Raw genomic sequence first — 22,825 nt, 5'->3', positions numbered from 1 at the left:
TATTCCTTGGTTGGTGTTTTCACAGGCCAATTTTTCAAAAAAAACTCCATTCGAGCAAAATCCAAGTCTTAAAGGTGTTGCCACCCTTGTTAATGGTTCTCCACCATTAATATTGTTGCAGCTTGATAGCTGTTGGTAAGACTCATGCAGTAGTAGATCCGGGTTGCTGAACAATCGAAGAACCGAGTATGACATGAACTATCCAGTACATCGGTGTTAAACCAGAAATCATTGTGAATTCCGAACTAATATTTCTTAAAGACGAGCAACAGCCAACTGCCTTTGGGTATCGCGCCAACACATTTTCCATTTTCCTTTCCACGAAAGTGGAAAGAGTTTTTTTCAGAACGATACAAACAATGAAATCGACATCCCGTCCTATTTTTGGATTTTGTTTTGTCTCTTCAATCATAAAAGTATTTAATTTTCACCCTTTTGTATATTTTTCAGGTAAACGAACAAGAACTTTTTTCTTGAAATTTCTTGGCTCTGGACAAGGGTCAGAAAGATCCGATCTGGACATTTGTTTCATAACCAGAAATTGACTTGTTGCAAAACCAACAGTAAGAACATTGTGAAAAAAAATCATTTAGAAATAAGGAGAACCATCCTTTATCTGTAAACTTTTCATTGTGTGGATTCCCTTACTGTATTGTAAACCTTGGTAATTTTTATAATTTTTTTTTACAGCCTGTGACTATATACGTTTCTCTCTGACCCACTGCATGATATAAAAGGCTGCATTGCCATCTTATCAAACATCCCCCGTGAACTGAAGATCATGGAGTCTTGTAGGAGACACTCCGCCCTCTTGTGGGCAATTGTTCTGTCTTGGAGCGTCATCTGCGTAAATGTGTTATCCACATCAGCTGAGTGGCTCGGAAAACTGTCAGACTATGAGTTATCCAGCTTTGACAATCCTGATGTTTTGGGTGAAAACGAAAGACGTGCATCAAAGTTCAATCATTTTGCATTGAGTGACCATGGTGATGTGTATGTGGGAGCTGTCAATTGGTTGTACAGGTTGAACAGTAGTTTGACAGAGATACAGAATGTTACAACCTGTGATAACAGTAGGCCAGATAGTGTGACCCCCTGCCACCTTACAAATAACTACAACAAGATACTGGTAGTTGACAGTACTCGGCCAAACAGTTTGATAACCTGTGGTGGTGTGTATGATGGTATTTGTCAGTTGCGACAGTTACAGGATATTAGTAACGTGATGATGGAATCTGTTCTCTACGTTGCTGGGTTTGAGGACGCATCTACTGTTAGTCTGATTGCTCCAGGAAGAGGTGGACAACAAATGCTTTATGTGGCTGTTACTTATACTGGTGAAAATGTCAATAATAGACGATTCTTTCCACCAATTACAAGAAGAAGCCTCAATTATGTTTTTTTATCGGCAGCTGAAAATGAAGATGTAATCTTTTTTGGAAACACTGCAAAAATGACACAATTTCGCATGAAATATGTTGCATCATTTGCCTATAGTGGATTCACATACTTCGTCGCATCGCAGAAAGACGACTTGAATTCTGCTCAGTTTGTTTCTAAGATAAACAGGGTCTGTCAAGGCGGTCCAGACCTAGACGCTTACACAGAAATTACCCTACAGTGCAGTGGATCAGATGGCAGTGTGTACAGCTTGGTGCAAGCAGCTCACTTTGGACCAGTAGGACCTGATCTAGCGGCATCATTGGGTCTCCATGCAGACGAGCAGGTGATGTATGCTGTGTTTGCCAAGAAACAAGGAGCTGCGGGTACCAGTGATGTACCCATCGATCACTCAGCATTGTGTGTATACAGAATGACGGATATCTTGGCTGCCTTCGGAGAGGCAGTGCGGGGATGTATTCAGAATGGAAATACGTACTCTGTGGACTATTTGGATCATTTTTTTTGCAATAACTACGCGGTGAGTACAGAAGTGTATTAAGAATGATGTTGTCATTTCTCTAAAAAGATTCAAAGATGAATTCCCCGAGCTGTTTTCGAGTTACACCTGGAATTTTTTTGTAATTTCCATTTGCCCAGCAATATAACATTTATTCACTTTTAAATGAGACAATTTACTCAAAAATCCACCAGCGTTTAGTTATTGAATTATTTCTTCACAAATTTCGAATTTTTGGCTGCCAGACAACAATTCAACTCTCGCAGAGCGGGTTATTTGTGCATAAAAATGAAATGAAAAAATATACAAACTAAACAAAATTCAGTTTTGAAGAGCATAAGGTATGCATCTGTACATTGCACGTCTACGAATCAAAAAGGCGGATTACCTGTACTTTTGTGGCGTAAATCCAACCCGACTCAACTCAACCCAACGTAAATGCACAGGTTGCCTAACCTAAAATAAATTCGTCCAGAGTCGTCTTAGTAGTTGTAAAACAATTAAGCACTAAACGTGCAAAATATGCTGCTTTTTCACGACAATGAGTGAATGTAGAATAGCGAAGAGGAAAAACTGCAAAATAATGTAAAATGTAACATTTTGACAAAATAATGTATCGACGCCTATATCTTTCCATATGGGGACCAGGTCCAGTGAGTGCTTCTTAGCCATTGCTATTCTGCTCATGATGTATGTTACTGTAACCGAGCTGGGAAGGTTACGCAGAAGATTTGAAAGTGACACAGGGATATAATTCCACTTAAATGATCAAAATTGTATTACTACAAAACGGAAAAAAACCGACAGTCACTCTTCAGCAGTCTGCAATAACAAAAAACAGAAGAATGGAAATTAATTTAATTTCAAATATACAATGACTACGAATCCAATTTTTCAGTTATTTAATTATTTTAAATAACCATCTCTCCTTATCCTTGGTTATCTCTCATCATGAGAAATTGCATTAGCGGTTTTATACACCTCAATTTCCATTTATTTGTTCCATAGAAATGTTTCTGGTGCGAATTTGCAAATACATTTCTTAAGAGGGGCAAAAAAATATTAAAGGCGTGGAAATTTAATCAAGGAGATATAATCTCCATAAGCACTTGCTAGGCAATAATTTTACAAAACATTAATCTCCAAATCTCCAATTTCTCAGGCACATTTCAAGCAATAATGTTCTATACACGTACCCAAATGTTATGGATGCTGGTTGTAGGATACACTGGTCTACTCGAGAAGGCTTCTCTATTTGTGACCATCGGGAACCACCAAAACCACAAGCAGTAGCTGTAATAAAATTACTGTACATGTACATACTAGGTAATCTCATAAATATTAATAAATGTTTCGATGAAGGAATATTAAATTCATCACTGCCAATAAAAATGTTTCATCGCCACTTTCGCATCGCTCGTTTATGTTAAAAATATAAGACATCGACAAAGAAACATTTTACAGACGGGACCTGGCAGCATAATTACAGGAATTTAAGTCTGGCCGGTCACATTACTCTGTTTAGGCCCTAAAATGCCCCCAAAATGCATAGCAAACCTGTCGTGTAAAGCCAAGCCCTCTGTCCAAGGCTGAACGGTTCAAACTGTGTTTTTCTGCAATAATGGTGCAAACTATAGGTAATTGAACCATATGATGGTAAAAACAAGGCAGCTTTCTTTGTAGTCCCCTCGCTGATGCATCAGTGTGGTTGCATAAACACGCTAAAGCGCTCATACTTTTTTTTCTGATATAGGATTGGTAACGCGTGAATTTGGGTATGATAATTTGTTATAACATAGAAATCGAAATTTCTATTTTTTAATTGAGCTTAGGCTATTTTATTAACAACCGTAATTTCATCAGCAAGAATGTTGCTCTATTGTTAACTTTGAAGATAAAAATATATATCCTTTATGTGTGTCCTTATATTGCGTTTTTATTTGACATGTTATTCATTTTATTCCTAATTGATAGCTATTAATTTGTTATGACGATTCATTTTTTTGTATGAAGTAATTCAAATGTTTTGTTATATTTGTACTTCATTGTATATCGTCCACAATTCAGCCTTTGGGCTGCGACGAATCGATAATAAAACCCCTTAAATTAAATTGAATTGAAATTCTCGTTTCATCAACGACTCTCCTTGAACTTCCTGGATTCATGTGTCTTGATAACGACCACTGCCGAACCACGATATTGCTTAAACTGTTTTAATCATGTTTCTTCTTTCTACTTTCGTTATAGATCGACATTCTGGATCGCTATCTCTGCACACCCACGACCAGTGATAATAATACGCCACTATTCAAGTACGCAAAGGGCATAGCCCCCGTTCCATCCACGGCAATTCTAGAGCTGCCTGGTAGTCTCATGTCATCCATAATAACCACAATAGAAGTCAACCACACCATCGCTTTAATCGGGACATCGAGTGGAGATCTACTCAAGGTAAATTATCCCTAATCGATTTAAATGTGTGGCTGAAGTTGTCGTAGAGCCTAAATCGCAATGTGTAGCAACAGTTTTATTTCAAACCATTTCGTCCACACCCCTTGCACTGGAGTCTTTGGTAACTATCACGACGCATTGATTTTTTTTAAAATGAGAAACAATTAGCTAATTTTGGTTTCTCTTAATAAATTGGCAAGCATGAACAAACACTCAAGGCAAGCAGTGCATGCCGGGTTGACCATGTCCATGTCAAAACTTCTTATCTCTCTATGTACAGTGTCGGTGTAAACAGATTGTTTAAGTCCTATATGTGTCATATAATTATGCATCTTGTCATTAGGTTCATGTGGAAAGTAACACTACCAGCCGACTTTATGAACGCATTAGCGTTGATACCAGTCCAGTTCTGCCAGATGTCAAGGTTAATGACACAACACGTATACTGTTTCTCTTGACGGAACAAAAGGTAAGCGCATACCTAACCTGCCGAGGAGGAATGCTTTTAACTGAATAATAACTCTCTCTGCTTGATTTAGCGTCCCCCGTGGGCTTCGCATTAGCAGAAAAGTTGACAGATTTGTCAACAGAAAAGTCAAAAGCTAAGCTGACAAGCAAATGTGTTTTTTTTAACAGTAACCAGATTTCCAGTCATTTATGAAAAGCCACAGAAACCATTCGGTGCTTTGAGTATTATTTATAACAACGAAAAGCATAGCAAATTTGGCCAAATGCACTCAATAAACATTGTTCCTTTGCTTCGTAAACTAAAAACCAGATTCAAGATTTTAAGAAAAAAACTTTCCTGATGATGAAATTAATACTTTTTAAGATTGTAAAAAGAAGTTACAATATGTTTTACACTTTAGTTGGTGAAGCTTCGCGTTGAGAATTGTGGCCAATACACTACATGCGAAACGTGTATTGGGACTGATGCAGGGAATGATGGAGACCCATATTGTGGATGGTGCACTCTGGAACGAAGGTAAGTCACACGGGATGTCTCCAAAGTGTGTGAGTGGGTCGTTCGAGAAGTTGTAAGAACGGTAGTCTATTACACTCAGACGAGGTGCAACAATAAGGTTTCATGTATATAAGTTGTACACTCTGGAATGGAAGTAATTTATTTGGAGAGTTCCCACAGCTGGTCAGTCTAGTTGATTGTGTCAGTGAAAGAACTTCCTTTTTATTTACACTGTATATGATTAATAAAGTTCAAGGAGCCTATTCCTTGCATGGTTGTCAGATGTTATGTGTACGTGAAAGAAACGATGTTTCTCAATGAAATCTTGAAAGTAAAGCATTGCATGTTTTTCCGTTTTGGTTTTTACTTTCCTTATCATAACATTGAATTATGTTTTAGATGTACGAGATATTACGACTGTCCATCACCAGATGTATCTACTCGATGGTTGGCCTACAATGCTGCTCAGTGCATTCATATTACCGATGTAGCGCCCTATGATAACCTACCAATAACAGTCACTGAGCAACAGGTGAGCTAGAGCCAGATGTATTGAGATTACATCTTACTCACATCTTCATAGGAACAAAATTGAAAAAAACTTTAAAAATAAACACTTTCTTCAAAGTGCAGATTTGTTATGGACATATCCAGATAGGCCTATAGGTATGCGGAAATATTTTTCGTCTATGCGACTCCTAAACATGTATACTTCAAGCGACGCCTATTGTTCAATCATATGAGGCTTAATTATTGTGCCTCCTTAATTGTGATGAGTAAATTTCGTATTGATTTTTCTGTATTCTTAATGAAATTTTGGCTTTGTACAGAGACCTGTTTATTTGATGTCAAATTTTTTTTTTATGTTTTGAAATTTGTGACTCTCTAAGAAAATTTGTCATACCTGTGTCTTTATACTGTATTTTCTTTGGCCCAGGACGATCACCTGACCGGGCGATAAATATGCATGGCACACTCCCGTTGTATATCACATTGTGATATCACATGCATGTAGACTAGTCCCCGCCCCACAGTCCAAACCATTATGCGCGGACCGCGTTTAAACCAGACTATACTTGTACTCACTGGTACCCCGCAGTACTTTCACGTTCTACAATATAATGTATAGCAGTGAGGGAGCAGTGCATTTGCAGACGATATTTACTTTAATTTGGCGGCCAGCGACGAGCGGCATTAAGATTATGTTTACGTTTTGACTGACTCTAGTAACGGTGCCTATAGGCCTTCAGAACTTCGGAAATGCAGAGCTGACACAGTTAGTTTTTTTCGTATACGATCCTCATCAGCCTCAACATGTCAGCTGAGCCCGGAGGCACAGATTCTCCGCCCCAAAAAGGTTTTTGAGCCGCTGCAAACAACAAATAAAAGATTTAGCTTTTGAACAAGACTCATCAAACACCAAACGTTGTACCGACTACGCAGTCTGCGTTGTACGAGAATTCTGCGAAGAAACGGGCAGGGACACTCGTTTCGAGACACTTCCTGTGAAAGAACTGGACAGAAGATTTTTTTTTATTAAACTTTTAAAACCTTTACCCCAAATTTCCCTGAACTTAAGCTTGTTTTAATGCCCCTACATCTATATATGTTGAAAGAAAATTTTTCAAAGATTCCTTCAGTTTGCCACCCTTAATTTCCCTTAAAAAAAGCAAAACACATCATCAAGACAGAGGTATGACAAAACAGTTGTTGACTGATGTGATGTGGGATATGAGGGACGCATAGCGCCCGAGGCGAAGCCGAGGGTGCTATGCGTCCCCGAGGGTGCTCAAAACGTCATATCCCACATCACATCAGTTAACAACTGTAAAATGTCACCATGTGTCGGAATGATTCAGAATGTTGTGCTTCATGTACTATACCTGTCACTCATTCTCAGGTATTTGGAGCTCACTAAATTTATTTTAACTTTGTTTACAGTATCCCTGACTAATGGAGATAACTATTGGAGTCATTGAATATTAATGAAATAAATATTAGTATTTAATATATATTTTTTACTTTCACTTTTAGATCACCCTGACTGTGCAGCAGTTACCTGATCTAGGGACAGGCCAGAGTTATGAATGTTATTTCGGGTCATTCGAATCTCCAGCTACGAAGAATGGTGAAGTACTAGAGTGTACGTCACCTCCTAGTGATGGGATACCTACCATTCCACAAGGAGGCAAGTGCAATAAGAGACACCCATATGAATTTATTCAGGGCAAAAATTTACAGAGCAAACATTCAAAAAGTCGACTTGTAATTTCCTTCTTGTCCAAACTAGAATGAAATGATGTTTGTGAACAAGCGTGTCGTTTTTCATTCAATCGCATTATTGGGCTAATCATTAGGATATCAACTTAGAGAATGTGTTCATAGGCAGTAAAATATGGTACACCGACTTGCTTCCTGTCAGCATGAAAATGATTTCTGCATTTGGTACCCACAATAAATATATTTGTAATTGTCTGTTTCAACTAATTAATGCAGAGATTTGTTCTCATTTATTGCTTAGATGATGCAGTAAGAGTAGATTTGAGTGTTGAGTCATCTGAAACTTCAGTTCAATTCATAGACACCGACTTCTACTTCTACGAGTGTTCAACTCACACTTCGTGAGTATTCGAGCTCATATATCCTATTAATTAGTTGTATTTGAAATTCAATGTCTTTTCCTTTAGGTTGTTCAAATGCATGTTTTTTTCCCCTAGAACGTCTGCCTGATGATATTTGTTTTATCTTAGAATATACGCAATTCCCTTTGGTTGTTTACGCAGATGTGTATCCTGCGTTGGTAGTCGCTGGGCCTGCGATTGGTGCGTGTTTGAGAACAGATGTACTCATGATAGCTCCACATGCACACGTGCTAATGAAATCATCATTACTGGAAATAACGTGAGAACAAGAATATACGAGCCAAACCAAGACATATTTTGAATTGTTTAAAAAGTATTATTGTACTGAAATATCTTGATTGTATAGAGTCCTATAGTTAGGTTGACTTTTCAGTAAAATACTTATTTTGCGCATTACTTAATGAAAATGGCACCGATTATTGTAATGGATATGGCCTCCCATTAAGCACCCATTGAAGTACTTTGGAAATTAGCCCATTTCTATCGGATGTCAGTTGATCATAAGTTTCAAATGTGCATTTTGGGGAGGCAATGACATATACTTTGTTGTTTGTTGGCGTTTATCCACAGAATCCAACCGCCTCTGCAGTCAAAGGACCTGAGTTTTGCCCTCAGCTGCTGAACCAGACTGCTGAAGTTCTGCTTCCTAATACCATTATGAGGAACATCACTGTCATTACTACAAACCTGCCAGAAGCTGGGGTTTGTTTATTAATGTCTGGAAAAACCCCCACAACAAACACAATGACAATCTGTAATCTGATAACCCCCGTCTATCAGAAAAGTCCCTTGTCAATGCCTGAGAGTGTCATTTTTCATACCAACCTTGCAACCTTGCTTAATTTATCCCCGAGAAGAAAATACAATTCCCCTTGGAATACTGTCCGATATAGTTTGCTAAATGCTATTGTTCTAGATATCTGACCTTCTTTATGACATTAAATTAAATGAATTAAATGCAAAGCGAATTGCAAAGTTATCATTAGCTGTATAATAACTATACTTTTAGGACCGCCTATGTAAACTTGAGGCCAGTGTAGTCGGTGTAGTTTCAAATGCTTTATGCACCATATATATAATATCATAAGCATTAACATTGCGTGTGCTTAGATAGAGGTTAATATTTGAATGATAAGCTGTTCTTGAATTACCATTTGATGGCATGCAATATAAACATTGCATCGCATTGTCAAGTATTGAACTTTCAAATAAAGCTGTTAACTTCAAAAGACCTTTTACCGAGTCCATGAAAGGAAATACTGCAAAGTAAATCTGAGTTTGTAATTCTCTTTCCTGACTCACTTAACCTTGCAAAAAATACATTGGTCGTTACACCCTTTGTTTTCCTTGTGCAGATTTCTAGCTATCAGTGCAGCTTAGATGTTGAGGGATCGCCACAGGTTGTTAATGCAGAACGCAATGGAATTAGGATCACATGCCAAGCTAAGGCTGTAAGTTAAAATCCAACTTTTTTTGCCTTGGATTGCTAAAGTTTTTTTAATAAGAATGAAAGTCCTCACTTATTTTGTATATTGGCCGGACACAATGTTGTTGTTTTTAGCTTCAGGTATTAAAAGGTAACGTTGTTTGCATGCTTGCCTTTAACAGTACACATACCTCTCCAATGATGAACCAGAGTTGGAAGTGAGACTGTCTCTTTTATGGTCTGACACAAACGGTTTTGCGCACATCCTAGATGACATACATGGATTTGACGGTAAGGAATAAGGACTGATTAAGGAGTCAGTCAGTCTAAAATGGTTAGGTATGAAGACTTTATCCCCAAAACGTGATAAACGTCCTTTTGTTACCTTTTAGAATCACACCCACTCCTGGCTGCCCGAATTCAGTATCGAATTTAAGAATACAATCACACGAAAATGATGTTTGTTTAATATTCTTTAAAGTTCAGAACCGTGCGAACTTTTTACTTTTTTTTTTTTTAAATGTGTATATCGCGTTTTAAAAATATACTTTTCATATGCTTTTCATCGTTTGTGATAACACTTTTCGGTTGGAGGTTGTTCTTTAAAATATTGAGTTGAAAGACATGAGATTATCTTGTATTCTGCTCATATCAAATAGTAACATTGTACAAGTGTGAAGTCCAGAAGCCAGACTGCAGCCGTTGTGTTACAGCCCGCCCAGCGCTCAAATGTGTTTGGTGTGGTGCCATGCCGAGCGAGTCTGGTGTTTGCAAACTGAATGAAATTTGCAGTGAAAATAGGGTGACTTTGGATAACGGATTGAACTGCCCTGATCCAGTTCTGAGTGAGGTACGTTATACAACTCTCCAGTTGAAAATTATTCGTTTAAATATTCCAGGTGAGGCTACTTGTCAACATGTTTGTAATTATACATAGTTATCACAAAGTATCAAAGATTAATGCCTCCAAATGAGGAACACCTTGTATCCATTTGACCTGCCTGCCTTTGTGACAGAAAGACAAAGAGGAAAATTTTGTTATGTGCACGATGGAAAAATTGTTATGATTGCATAAGCAAAGGTGTTGGACCTATCATAATGATAAAGTATGCTTATATGGATGACTGCATATGAGCCACCAAGCTGAACAATCTGTCTCTCAAGAGCATTTACTAAAAATGTGTTGTATTGAAATACATTGATTCATGATACATGTACTTGCGTTTGTGCGTTATGGTATTATTGTTTCCAAATCACGCATTAGGTATTTCCCTTGACTGGGCCCATTGAAGGCAACACAGTCATAGATGTGATGGGAACTGATATCGGTCGGAGATCGAGTGATGTTGTGAGGGTGATGGTTGGCGATCAACCATGTGATCTGGCTGGATTAAGCTCACACTACCAACTCGGAGCAAGGTAGGGTCAAATCATACTGCATGTAAGGACATTACCTTTTAATCCAAGCACTGACTAATGGCCATCTATTCAGTTTTTCGTCTTTTTGTTAACATATTAAAAAAAAACTTTCTAACGGAAGTATTTTGTTCTCTGTCAGTTATAATACTTTTTTCCATCGTTTACAGGCGATGCGGTATGCTGTGCATAAATTTTTTTTGTTTGGATTTCTAATAATTTTCCCTTTAGAATTCTCAATTCACAGTCATGTGTGTCGTGCTGTGGAACATTGTAAAATCTAAAAGGAGACATTTTGTGCTTAACAAATATAGCATTTACTTAATTGGCCATGTATTTGTTCCAGAGTGGATGAGGTTGAGGAGGTTTGCTCAACCTCCTTTTCTTAATGTCACATATCACATTACGTTTCAGTGTCAGCTGCAGAACGAGAGCAGAAAGTGAAGGAGCCAAGTTGGTTACTTTGACAGTCACGGGTGCAGATGGTACAATGCAACAGACCTCAGGAACAGTCAACTTTAACTTCAAAGTAAGTCACGTCCTGCACGCACTCGTTTACACTGACTCAGCCACTGAGGAACCTGCTTGGAAAATGAACAAGCGTCCAAGAATTTTTTTTTACACTGAAATAGTAATCACGGAATGTATGATCACGAAAGGGGTCTGTTCACGAATGTTCTTTTTTTTAGCAGTGCGGCACCGCATTATGTCAGCTGGAGCAATGATAAGATATACTTTGGCTGAATTAGTTGATAATTTTACACCAAAAATTGTATGTTTGAGTTGAGGATATTTGGAAAAGTGCCAGGCATTTGAGTGAATTTCCTCAAACGTATCTCAGAAATACGTTTGAAACGTCAAAATACTTAAAATCAATAATACTTGAGTATTCTATGTACGATTATCTAGCAAATACTTACTTCAACGATAATATAATATAAAAACAATATACTTGTTGTGCAAATTGTGTGAGAGACTAACACAGTTCTAGAAATGTTTTCATCAGATGTATTTTGTTAACAGGACCCAGTTATTACACATGTCCAACCCCACCTTGGCCCAGAAGACGGTGGGACGGTAGTAAGTGTGAATGGTACAGCCCTCAACACAGGACGCGATATTGAAGCGTTCATCGGCGACAATCCTTGCAACATAAAAGGGTATTGTGTCTCTTTCCTGATACACGTGATTATTCAAATTGTTGCCCATACGGCAAAAATCGGAGCATTGTCCTATTTTCCCCTCTGGAATGACATTTATTGAAGCATTCATTGGAAACAAATAACAGTGTTTTGTACGATCATTATTAATTCAGGAAAAAGAGGGATCTCCCCAACGTTGGTACAATTTCTAGTTTCAACAAAATCATTTAGACTTCTATCAAGCTTCAGTTGTTAAATTTTCCTTTCCCACCTGTGTGGAACGGCTTTTGTTAGTTATATATTTTATTATAAAACTCTACTTTATCCTGTTCTGTAGAATTGCTCTAAATGCGTCCAATTTCCAATTACCTTGAACAATAATTGCTATACATCCATTCAGTATTAAGGAGCATCATACACAGAGAGGAATTCACGTTTACGTCTCTGCAGAAAACTTTACATGGCCTCTGTCTCAAGTGATTTGTTTCTTTCCCAAATTGTAAAGCAAACCGGTTGAATCCATGCTAGAATGCACAACCACTGCTGACCAAGTTGGATATCAAGGTATTGTGAAAGTCTCCTTCGATGGGGCCATGAGAACCTCATCAGATATGTACACGTACACTGAGAATCCCACCATTACTGAGGTGTCTCCTCTGAAAAGCATCGTTTCGTGAGTCTCTAGATTTTTTGTCTTCATCTTTTTTACCATGATGGGCATTTTTGTATAGCTTTTTGGTATAGCTTTTTTGGTATATACTTCAATTTGTATCGACCACATTATTTCTACCTAATTTGTATTACAGTCTGTATTGTCCAATGAAAATGTCTGTGTTTTAAATATTTTTAAACACAAACAACAAAATGAGGGTAAAAAGGGACTTTTGGTCCTTGTATTAGTGAAAATAATGTTATGTTTCTATTGTGAGATACGTTGTCAAGTAGCAAGTTTGCAGCCAAGTTTAAGCATGGCTGTTTAAGAAGCAAACTAACACAACTCTTTTTATTTCTGAAGACTACTGTTAACTGAGTGAACAGTGAAATGTTATGGCTGATTAATAACTTCAAAATGTCATTTGCTGAAAATGTCTGAAAGTGAACATGTGCGTGCAATTCTACATTGTTTAAATTGATGTTACACCAGCCAATATCTTTCAGTGTATAAAATGTATTTTTAGTATTTGCCATCGTGTTTCTAATTGTCAGGGGTGGTCGAATTTTGACGGTTACTGGCACTTTTCTACACACAAGTAGAAACCGTCAAATCGTTGTCATCAATGCAAATGAGGTGAGAAATGTTTTTCATTTAATTTATTATTTCACACGAATAAAAAAAAATATATACAAATGTATAAGGATATACATGTGTAAACAAGTAACTACAATTACGGTAATGAGATGGACAATTAAGTGAGTAGAAAAATAGGTGCACCCCTGCAAGATCACTCATTTGGTATCTGTATAAAGGATTTTATATCTTTCCAATCCCTGCTCAACTTCCCCTTAACCAACAATCTCAATATATCTATTTGCTCCACTCTTCCAACATACATATAATATGGAAACTATTTAAAACTTCTATTTTTCTCTAACCACTAACGAAACTGGCAAAAAGTGTACTACGTGAAGTGTGACAGCCATTGCATCATTAAAAACCTGTCTGTTTTAAAATAGAAACAAAGAAGGGTGCCTTGTCAACCGGAGCTAATACTGACCAGAATTGTCAACTTAAGAATGTGGGTCTTTATTTTGCAGGAATGTCAAGGTGAATCTGCAACAGAGATGCGGTGCCCGTCTCCGAACATAACAGACCTCGACATAAGCAATAAAAACTTGACCTTCGGCTTCATCATGGATGGGGTCTCTCAACTGTTGACATGGTCTGAGGATAACGATGCCAACTTGGAGTACTTTGATGATCCAATGTATAACAAATTTGAAGGTGGTATGAAGGAAAAAGAAGGAGAAACCTTGACAATCACGGTTGGTGTACGCGTGTCTTATTCTATGCGCCTATCCTTTCATTGTTTTTTCTATCTGTATAAAGATATGGGGCCTGTCGGTAAACGTGCACGAAGCACACTTATACAGTGCTTTGTAAAGTGAAACACCTCTCATATGTGACTCAAGATACATTCAAGTTGATATCTCTTCCTCCTGAATCAAGTGGATCTTCCCAAAATACAGTAGGCCTATCTTGGTAACTCTTGCTGAGTTACAAAACTTCATATCAAACTCAGATCAGTCATTGCAAAGCAAATCTAGATGTGATGTGAAATAAAAGTTAAGGTTTTTTTTTTACCTCAGTCCTCACACGGTGTGTAGGAGTACATGTACATGAAAAACGACAGAAGTTCTTACGTGTGATACAGCCATATGACCTTCGTATTTAGAAATAAATAAAAGTGTTGAGCATTAATTGTCACAACCGAAAAGACTAAACTCTTCCGAAATATACCAATGCAGATACCAATAAATTCCCTTTAAAACAATTGAACTTAAATTACCTGTGGATGCTTTGACAGGGCGAGCGGATTGACAGCGCAATCACAGAGGGAGAAATCATCGTGAAGATCGGCGTAGAGAGCTGTCCCGTTAGCCTGATCGCTGATTCAGCACTCGTATGTGAATTGCCCGAGGAGGCACCAGCAGCCGGTGACTACATGGGAGAAGATACCGGGAAAGGTCTGCCTGTGGTATGGGTAAGTAAGGGGCGGATCCATTTTTGAATTGGGGGGGGGGGTAGCTGTCAATTGTTCTTTTCTTTCGAGATTTTTCCTTCTTGTGCGGCCCCAAGGGGGAGGTTTATCCCCTTACCCTCCCCGTATAGATCTGCCACTGTACGCCTTTACAGACTTGCGGGTAATTTTTTATTGTGCTAATTTGATATTATCCTTAAAAACATCTCAAAGAAATGAAGTTTTTCTGAAGCTTTTCAACAAAATTTTAAGTACAACCTTGTAAATGTGAAGTTCTTTCTCAGTTTTTGTTTAATTGTTTCGACATTATGAATAGTAAACCAATTAGAAAATTGGAATCAGTATTTCTCCGGTCAAAGAATTTCATAATATTCGGTCATTACACTTCCGAAATCTGAAGAGAAGACCCCTCTGGCTGTAAAATGACCAAGAAAAGCGGCTCATTTAGGATTGAATATTATTAAGCTAAGTTTACACATTGTTCCTCAGATTGATTGAACATCTGTTGTACTCAATCCGAAAGGTTTAAAAACACCCAACATTCGGCCAGTTCTCCTAAAAACGTAATTACACTACTTTGTCATTGTTGATTGTTTCTTCAAAAGTGATTATTATACCGTCGACATTAACAAATTGGTTAAGTCTATGTCAGTTATGTTGAATCGTTTATTCAAGTCTATGTTGAATCGTTTATTATTTCATTTGTGTTATTCCATAGGTTCGCCACAATAACTTAAAATTTAGGTTGGGCTATTTGGTCTATCCCAGTACGGTGCCACTTGTCGCTATACTTGTACCAAGTTTGGTCATTCCACTCTCCATGGCGATACTGCTCGCTGCTACCTTCGTGTATTGCAAACAATTGCAAAGGAAGCGCACCCACGACCGAAGACTATTGGGCAGAATAGTGGCGATTCATCTCGGTAAGTACTGGTGGCAAGAGATGACTTCAGTTTACTCGAATATTTAATTTCTGAGTGCTAGAAACAGGTGCACAAAACTGCGGTGAAGAGAGAGTATCATCTCAGTCTATATGAGTATGCTCTTGTAAGTTAAATCACTTGATTGCAAGACGGCGAAATGGTAAACACCACGAAACCCTTTAAAATTTCGAAGCCAATTATCCTTCATCACTAGTGTATACCGGCAACATATCAATTCTTTATTTTCAAACATAATTATGATAGTTAATAAGAAAAAAAACAGTACGTAGCTGTACATCTCTGTATTGAACTATGTTCTACTTCTAAAAAAAACTCTCAAGATGGTTGCTAACGGGCAAATAATTCAAATGGCGTGCTCCTCATTTGACAGTAAATTGTGAAGTTGTAGACAGGATGAAACAAATTTCCCTACAAAAACAAAATTAAATATAGAACTCTTTTGTCAAGATTGTGTTTACCATTTTAGACAACTCGTGAATCTTGTGCAGCATGCAAAGGTTGTTTTGTGTGTTGATTTGTAAGCCTGAACGTGCTCGTAAACTTACCACTATATTACGTTATTTACTGTTAATGCGACATTGTATCTCTTTTCCTCAGAAATTGACTCCCACGTCAAAAGACGCAGGTGGTATAGATCCCAGAAACAGTCGGAATCTGCTCAGCCAAAACAAAAGCGCATTGTCCTGAACAACAAGGTCAGCTTCGTTCCCGACGACATTCATATCGACTTCAGCCAACTGGAATTGGGGGAAACTCTCGGACAAGGTAGTGACTTTGTACGAGGAAACTATGAACATTTCATGAGTTCAAAGTGTAAGCTGTTATTTTACCTGAGAAGGAGAGGCCTACATAAAGGGGCTGTGTGTGCAAACTGTTATTGGCGTGATTGAAACACATTTTCACGTTTCGACCTTTAGGAAATTATTTAGACTCGGCCAGTCGCTGGGTCTGTTAGTAAGTCGGTAGGTCGGTCGGTCTGCCAGCTGGCTAGTTCTTCAGTACCAGCAAAAGATAATCAGCAAAGATGAGTATAAAACACTTGAATAAATTTTACAGGTGCATTTGGGCGTGTACTGAAAGCTGTTCTACACGATACGTCAGGGGAAGATCAAATTGTGGCCGTAAAGACAGTGCAAGGTTGGTGATGAGAATGTCGGCCATTTGTGAGAGATGTTTTCTATGACAGTATCATGGATTCAAAACAAAGCATTGAAAAGTTGTTCCTCGAATAAAAAGGGCCCATTTCAGAATGGTATGCATTTTGGTTTTGATTATACTTGTTGCTGATTAGAGTTACAGAAGAGGTGTTGGATGACCCTATACCGAGAAAGAGGAACGAAAAAACATTAATCAATGTGCATCTTGAGAATGAAAGAGCCGAAAGAGTTTTTTCATTCAGAATTGCGAATTGTTGGTTGTAAAATGTTCTTGAACTGAATTGAATGTGTCTCTGGGTTATTGCATTTCTGTGGTGATGAAAATAAGTTGAAATACAACTTCCTGTTTTTGTGTACTAGCTTTGCCAAATGTAAGTTGGGCGTGCCAGTTAACACATATCAATGCCTTATTTTTTCATGTCTAGACACCTCGGACCCGAAAAATGTGGTGAAGTTCCTGGAGGAAGGCCTGATCATGAAAACCTTCGACCATGTCAACGTGCTGGGGCTTCTGGGGTTGACCTTTGACGCGGACAAAAACCCCTTGGTGGTGATACCCTTCATGGCCAACGGTGACCTCAAGACATATCTGGTCAAGAAGAAACAGGTATGTAGTCAAGAGCGATCATGACAATCAAAAATGTCGATAGTAAGTAGTGAAAAGTTTGATCAAAGAATAAGTGATGAGTGGCATGAGTTTGGAACTCACTCACTGGTAATTTTGGTAGATGTTGCTCAGTTTGATAATTAATAGTTCACTCACGAGATTTATTGAACAAAATGCTGTCCCATTTCGTAAACAGTATGTCATGTGTTTTGTTCTGAGTGTGGTATTTAATTATTCATTGGAGGTTTTTACTTTTAATTTAGACCTTGTCGACATCTCTGCTGATGAGGTTTGCCTCAAATGCCGCACTCGGTATGAGTTACTTGGCTCAGCACAAGTTTGTCCACAGAGATCTTGCGGCCAGAAATTGCATGTAAGTGTATCTTCTGTCATCCGGTCTTTTGCACATGTCTTTATATAAGCGTTTGTATTAAGGCAAAATTTGACTCCAGATATTTTGTTTATCTTACGAGACATTGGTTAGCTGTTTTATGGAAAAAAATGTTAATGCACCAGAGATGAATTAACTCTAGAGTTCGAATTAATGGCATTGCAATTTTTAAATGATGTGACCTCAAAGTAAGATCAACGTTTAACAACCTCTTTAGGGTGAACAGTGATCTTCTGGTGAAGATAGCGGATTTTGGACTGTCCCGTGACATGCACGAATCGGATTACTACACAAGCGGTGATGCCCAGGCTAAGCTGCCTATCAAATGGATGGCTCCCGAGTCCATGGAACGTCGAGTTTACAACGCCAGGACTGACGTGGTACGCAATTAAATCCATCTTTGATTGGAATGTTAGATGATGTTTAGATAAAGATCCTAACGGAAAAGAAAGCAAAACACATCTCTTTGCGTTCTGTGGAACTATCCTTCGAAGAGAAACTACATGAACTTCGATGTCCGGTCATGACCCTCATCAAGCGCCTGACCCTCATTAGCTGGAGTATTTCGTCTTAAGGCGCCCACCTCAAACTGATTCTAAGTTAACCTAGTAATGAACATTTTTATTTCAATTTGACACAAGATCTTCTTTGGTTTTCTACAGTGGTCATACGGTGTGCTCCTGTGGGAGATTTTCAGTAAGGGTGCAAAACCGTATCCAGGAATACCCAACCAAGATGTGTATGATTTCTTGAAGAGAGGTCAACGCATGGATGCTCCCAAGAACTGCCCGCCTGAAATGTATGTTCAAACAGCGCTCACCATTACTTTTAAAAGATTACACATTTAATGTCGTTTTAACTGCTGTAAAAGTATACATGGTTTTTTGTATTTTGCTCAACTTTTTCTAAAAGTGAAGGAATCTGTTTCACTCTCAGAGGTTTTTCTTACTTTAAAGTAGGGATATAACACTCTGTAGTTGTGAGAAACTGTGAAGAGTGTTTTGTTTGGGGTTTCAAAAAAAGGGTAACTCAGTTCTCAAACATTTTTCAAAAAATGTAGGGTTAATGTGCTCGAGTAATCAGTAATAATGGAAAGTGTATTGTCGGGGGTTTCAAGTGAAAGTGCAGAAAAAATTTGTTACGATCCAGAATGCAGTATCTAATGGTCATGATTCTTGTTACATTTGCTGACTGATACAGCTACGGCATAATGGTACGTTGCTGGCCGGACAACCCCAAATCACGTTGCACCTTCGTCCAAGTTGCCAACGAGCTGGAAGAACTGTTGGAGGGCGATCGCGACTACGTAGCAGCTCCTAGTGCGGTAGTGGTTGGTATGGGACCCATTGAACATCGCCAAGAACCTGGTGTCACAGACGACAGCTATCTGGTCCCGATGCAGCAGGAGACCGCCTTTGGTGCTGACGGCCCGTGTAGTGACGGAGAAACCAGCGGGAGCCTTGCGACTGCCGCCCATGATCCCTTGGATTATGTCAATAAAATTGTCATTAGATAAGTACTGTGCATATTCCCCGATAAGAGATATCCGAAAAGAAAATGGTTTGAAGAAAAAGTCTGTTTCAAGTGGCCAATATATTAAAATCTTTACTTATCAAGGTGGCTCTCCTTGCTCACTTTCATTCCTAAGAAAAAAAGATTTAGCCTTTTATGTCCGTGTATTGGAATGAAATCGTTTACAATATAAAGAAGGTGGCAAGCTAGACTATAGTTAAAACATCTGTCTGTTTAAGTGTCCCGAACCAATGCCAAAAGCCATTTTCTCCGATTGACATTTGTTGTTTATGGACATTGGTATTTTAATCTGAGGTATTACTGTCGTTCACCATCATTGAATGAAACGTTCGCAGATACACATTTTGTTTTACTTCATAATATTCGGATTTCGGGCAAATGAGTGCATGATTGTTTTTAAAGATAAAGATGCTCACATGTTATAATATGTCTAAAACTCGTACCGTTTAATCTAAAACACACAGTGATTTTCCAGTATTGTATTATATAACCATTTGCTAGGCCAATTTCACAGAAGAGAGCAACTCTTCATGAACATACCAAAGAAATTTCATGACCAAAGGTCAAAGGGTTTTGGAATTATGGCTAATTAATTATTCATATGTATGAATGGCAATTCTGGACTGTGTACACGACGTATATGGGAAAATTCAGTTTTCCCGGCGCGTAGCGCCGGAAAAACTTTCGTTGCGCGACAACCCCCGGTCCGATTTTTATGTTTTTGGTGTCAAAAGATGCGCAAAGCTCGAGGCTAAAAAGTAATACAAGTTTGGGTCGCGAAAAAACATTTTTTGAAGGCTATCACGGAAAAAGTCGAGGGGGGATTCCGCCCCCCCGGCCATTTTAGGGTTAATGATTCGAGGCAAGGCAGATGCTGTAGGAGCCGCCATTTTTGAAAAAAAGGCCGCCACCCAGGTTGGAGGTACTCGCAGTTAAAACAATACAACGGGTTTTTTTTTTTGGGGGGGGTCCAAATATCTGATTCTGATGTTATTTTGATTATTTGATGTCAAGTTTACCACTCGAGATCATTCTGGTCAAACCTGGTGTTTCTGGTGCGTCATTCCATAAAAAAAAACGTTTCCCATTAGCTGCAAATGTCGGACAGTTTGACATTTCTACGCATACCACAGAAACAATCTTAGATTGGAGCGAGACAAGTGTCCTAAGTTATTGTAAGGATGTATAGGCGCGTGTGGTGTGTGCCCGCCATGCTGAGGATGGGTGGAGCTATCAACCAATGTTGATCACAGATAACAAAGGCTCAGGGCAACCTCTCACTTAGTGAGTTCCAGTGATATGCCCAAACCGTAAATATCCATTTCTCGCATGAGAACCCTGCAGTGAGGCGGGCTCATCAAGCTTGACTTCTTCGACACATCATAACAGTTTGCAGATGGTGACATCCTCACCTGGTTGGGATACAATTAACTCAGTGCTAGCAATCGAGTCGGCAAAGCCCCATGCCAAAATCGGGATCTACGCCCTATACATAGACAAGGCTGCATCCACATCTTATGGGTGCACCGGAGTAACTTGATATGCGACCCACTGAGCCAGTGAAAAATTGAGAGTCGAGTCACTGCGATCACTTTCGAGATCATTTCAAGCTTGTTTTGAAGATCCTCGGCCTATTGGAGATCTGAGTGGGCTTCAGAAGTGGTGAAAAGTACAGTAACATACTACTCCAAAGCATCTACTCCGATCTCGGTCTGACAAAGTCCTTGGCACCACCCTTCTTCCAAAGCCTAACATGGTGTGACACAACTTGCTTTGCCATTTCATGCAGAGCAAGGGCTGTGGTGCAACTGTAGGTGTCAAAGGGGCCAGACATCGCTTCTTCACTACTGGAAGCAGCTTGTCGGAAGCATCCCAGGCTCCCAGCTACCTGCCGTGCTGTTTGAACATGTAAAGCAACCGCTACTACAGGCCACCTCGGTCCAGCAGGAAATTCCTGACTTCATCATGTGGGGCTGGCACAAAGATGGTACCAGTACATGGCAATCACTATGGACCAACTCTCAATGATGCTTCAGTGACATGTGCCATTCTCGTGCGCTGCGGCTGCAGGCACATGCAAAGGAAGGTTGAAATGCAATTACACTAGGTTTCTATATGCAAGGTCCTCTACAAATGAACAGCTCCATTTAAACGCATACAGCGGCACATAGCATTTTGTCACTGCAGACATCATCTCTAAATATTTAAATGAAAATAGTTCAAACAATAATTTTTGGCTTATTGATAAGTCCAATCCTTAATGACCTTTAGGGCAAAATGTGACATACAATCTTTAATAACACAATAGATTCAGATTCTCCGACCCTGAAAATCCATGTAAAATGGTATTATTAATAATTCTAGCTCGTTTAGTTTTTAACTGTGACTGACCTCTAACTTGGCTGGCGGCCATTTTGGATTTTTCTAATATGGCCCCATGGGCATCCGTCTGGCATCAAATCATTAAAATAACCTCAGATTCAGATTCGTTGACAACGAAAACCCCTCCAAAGTTGTATTACTTATGATTCTAGCTAGTTAAGTTTTTTAACTGCGGTATGTGGCGGCCATTTTGGATTTTGCCAATATGGCGGTCCCTTATTGGGGCATCTGTCTTGCCTCAATTCGTAAAAATAACATCAGATTCGGATTGCTCGACCCCGAAAATACCTGAAAAGTGGTAGTATTTATGATTCTAGCTCGTTTAGTTCGATTGACCTCTGACCCGGTTGGCGGCCATATTGGATTTTGCCAATATGGCGGCCCCGTGGGGCGCCCGTCTTGGCGCCCGTCAAAAATCGAAATAGTATGGTATGAACGACATCTGTGCCAAATTTGGTGCTTTTGGAAGAAACTGAACCAAACGGCCCCTATAATGCCCTACCATCCCTACATGTGCAGGCCTATATTCTTAGCTAACTAAGTATCTGTTACAGGTTTTTTTCCCTTATAAAGACATTGATCGAGGGCATATTCCATTATCAACACAACTTTACCGTTTGACTCGTATGAAAAATGGAATTGGTATTCAATGGAGATTCATACATTCTTACAAACTAGTCTGTGGAGACAGATGCCACGTGCATATGCATTATTCTGCCAAATTAATATGTATTGTACCTTATGTAAATAGCTGTGTTTACATTAGAAATGTACATCGTGTTTTTCATGTGTGAAAAGAGAGTCGTCTATCAAAGCTGTTTTTTAACACACAGGAAATTAACACACATTTTAAAAGTAGTACATGTATGGCTTTACGACAGAGGACAGACACAGAGGGAGAACAAAAGATCCTTTCAGTCCTCGAGTGTTGGGTCTTTGTTGAAAACGGTCCTCGATCGTACGGTTATGTGCTTAGTGTATGGGAGCATATTCATTGGGCGTATAGAAATTCACGACTACTAAGTGTTTGTTCTTAAATGTATTAAAGGTATGAAAAGCCGCTCACTTGGTGCCTCGATAATGCAGGAAAACAACATGACTTATTTTTTTTTTCAAAAACGAAACATTGGTAAATGCCCGCGAAATATAAATTTTGTAAAGTAAAATTTTG

General features: G+C 38.8%; 1 protein-coding gene across 1 annotated transcript; it reads left to right on the top strand.

Moving 5' to 3' along the window:
- The first annotated feature begins 773 nt into the window (after positions 1 to 773).
- On the top strand, positions 774 to 17,725 carry LOC119738524 (plexin-B-like). The gene is made up of 24 exons (XM_038213427.1): positions 774 to 1,921; positions 4,148 to 4,351; positions 4,695 to 4,820; positions 5,221 to 5,336; positions 5,715 to 5,847; positions 7,350 to 7,503; positions 7,837 to 7,936; positions 8,099 to 8,216; positions 8,528 to 8,652; positions 9,303 to 9,408; positions 9,566 to 9,674; positions 10,043 to 10,233; positions 10,648 to 10,802; positions 11,214 to 11,328; positions 11,823 to 11,959; positions 12,447 to 12,614; positions 13,148 to 13,238; positions 13,697 to 13,924; positions 14,467 to 14,643; positions 15,359 to 15,563; positions 16,182 to 16,349; positions 16,641 to 16,721; positions 17,167 to 17,348; positions 17,612 to 17,725. Exons 1-24 carry the CDS (start codon positions 782 to 784, stop codon positions 17,723 to 17,725), a joined length of 4,443 nt encoding a protein of 1,480 aa, XP_038069355.1. The 5' UTR covers positions 774 to 781.
- Positions 17,726 to 22,825: the final 5,100 nt, after the last annotated feature.

Source organism: Patiria miniata, unplaced genomic scaffold (genome assembly GCF_015706575.1).
Source record: "Patiria miniata isolate m_02_andy unplaced genomic scaffold, ASM1570657v1 HiC_scaffold_3, whole genome shotgun sequence".
NCBI classification, from domain to species: domain Eukaryota; kingdom Metazoa; phylum Echinodermata; class Asteroidea; order Valvatida; family Asterinidae; genus Patiria; species Patiria miniata.
This window is presented reverse-complemented; position numbering and strand designations above follow the sequence as displayed.

Bases quoted from the DNA above. Each gene is read 5' to 3' on its own strand.
- LOC119738524 (XM_038213427.1), top strand. From the start codon at position 782: ATGGAGTCTTGTAGGAGACACTCCGCCCTCTTGTGGGCAATTGTTCTG. The intron at 1,922-4,147 runs GTGAGTACAGAA...CTTTCGTTATAG, and splicing joins TTTTTTGCAATAACTACGCG to ATCGACATTCTGGATCGCTA. The intron at 8,653-9,302 runs AGCTGGGGTTTG...ACCCTTTGTTTT, and splicing joins ATTACTACAAACCTGCCAGA to CCTTGTGCAGATTTCTAGCT.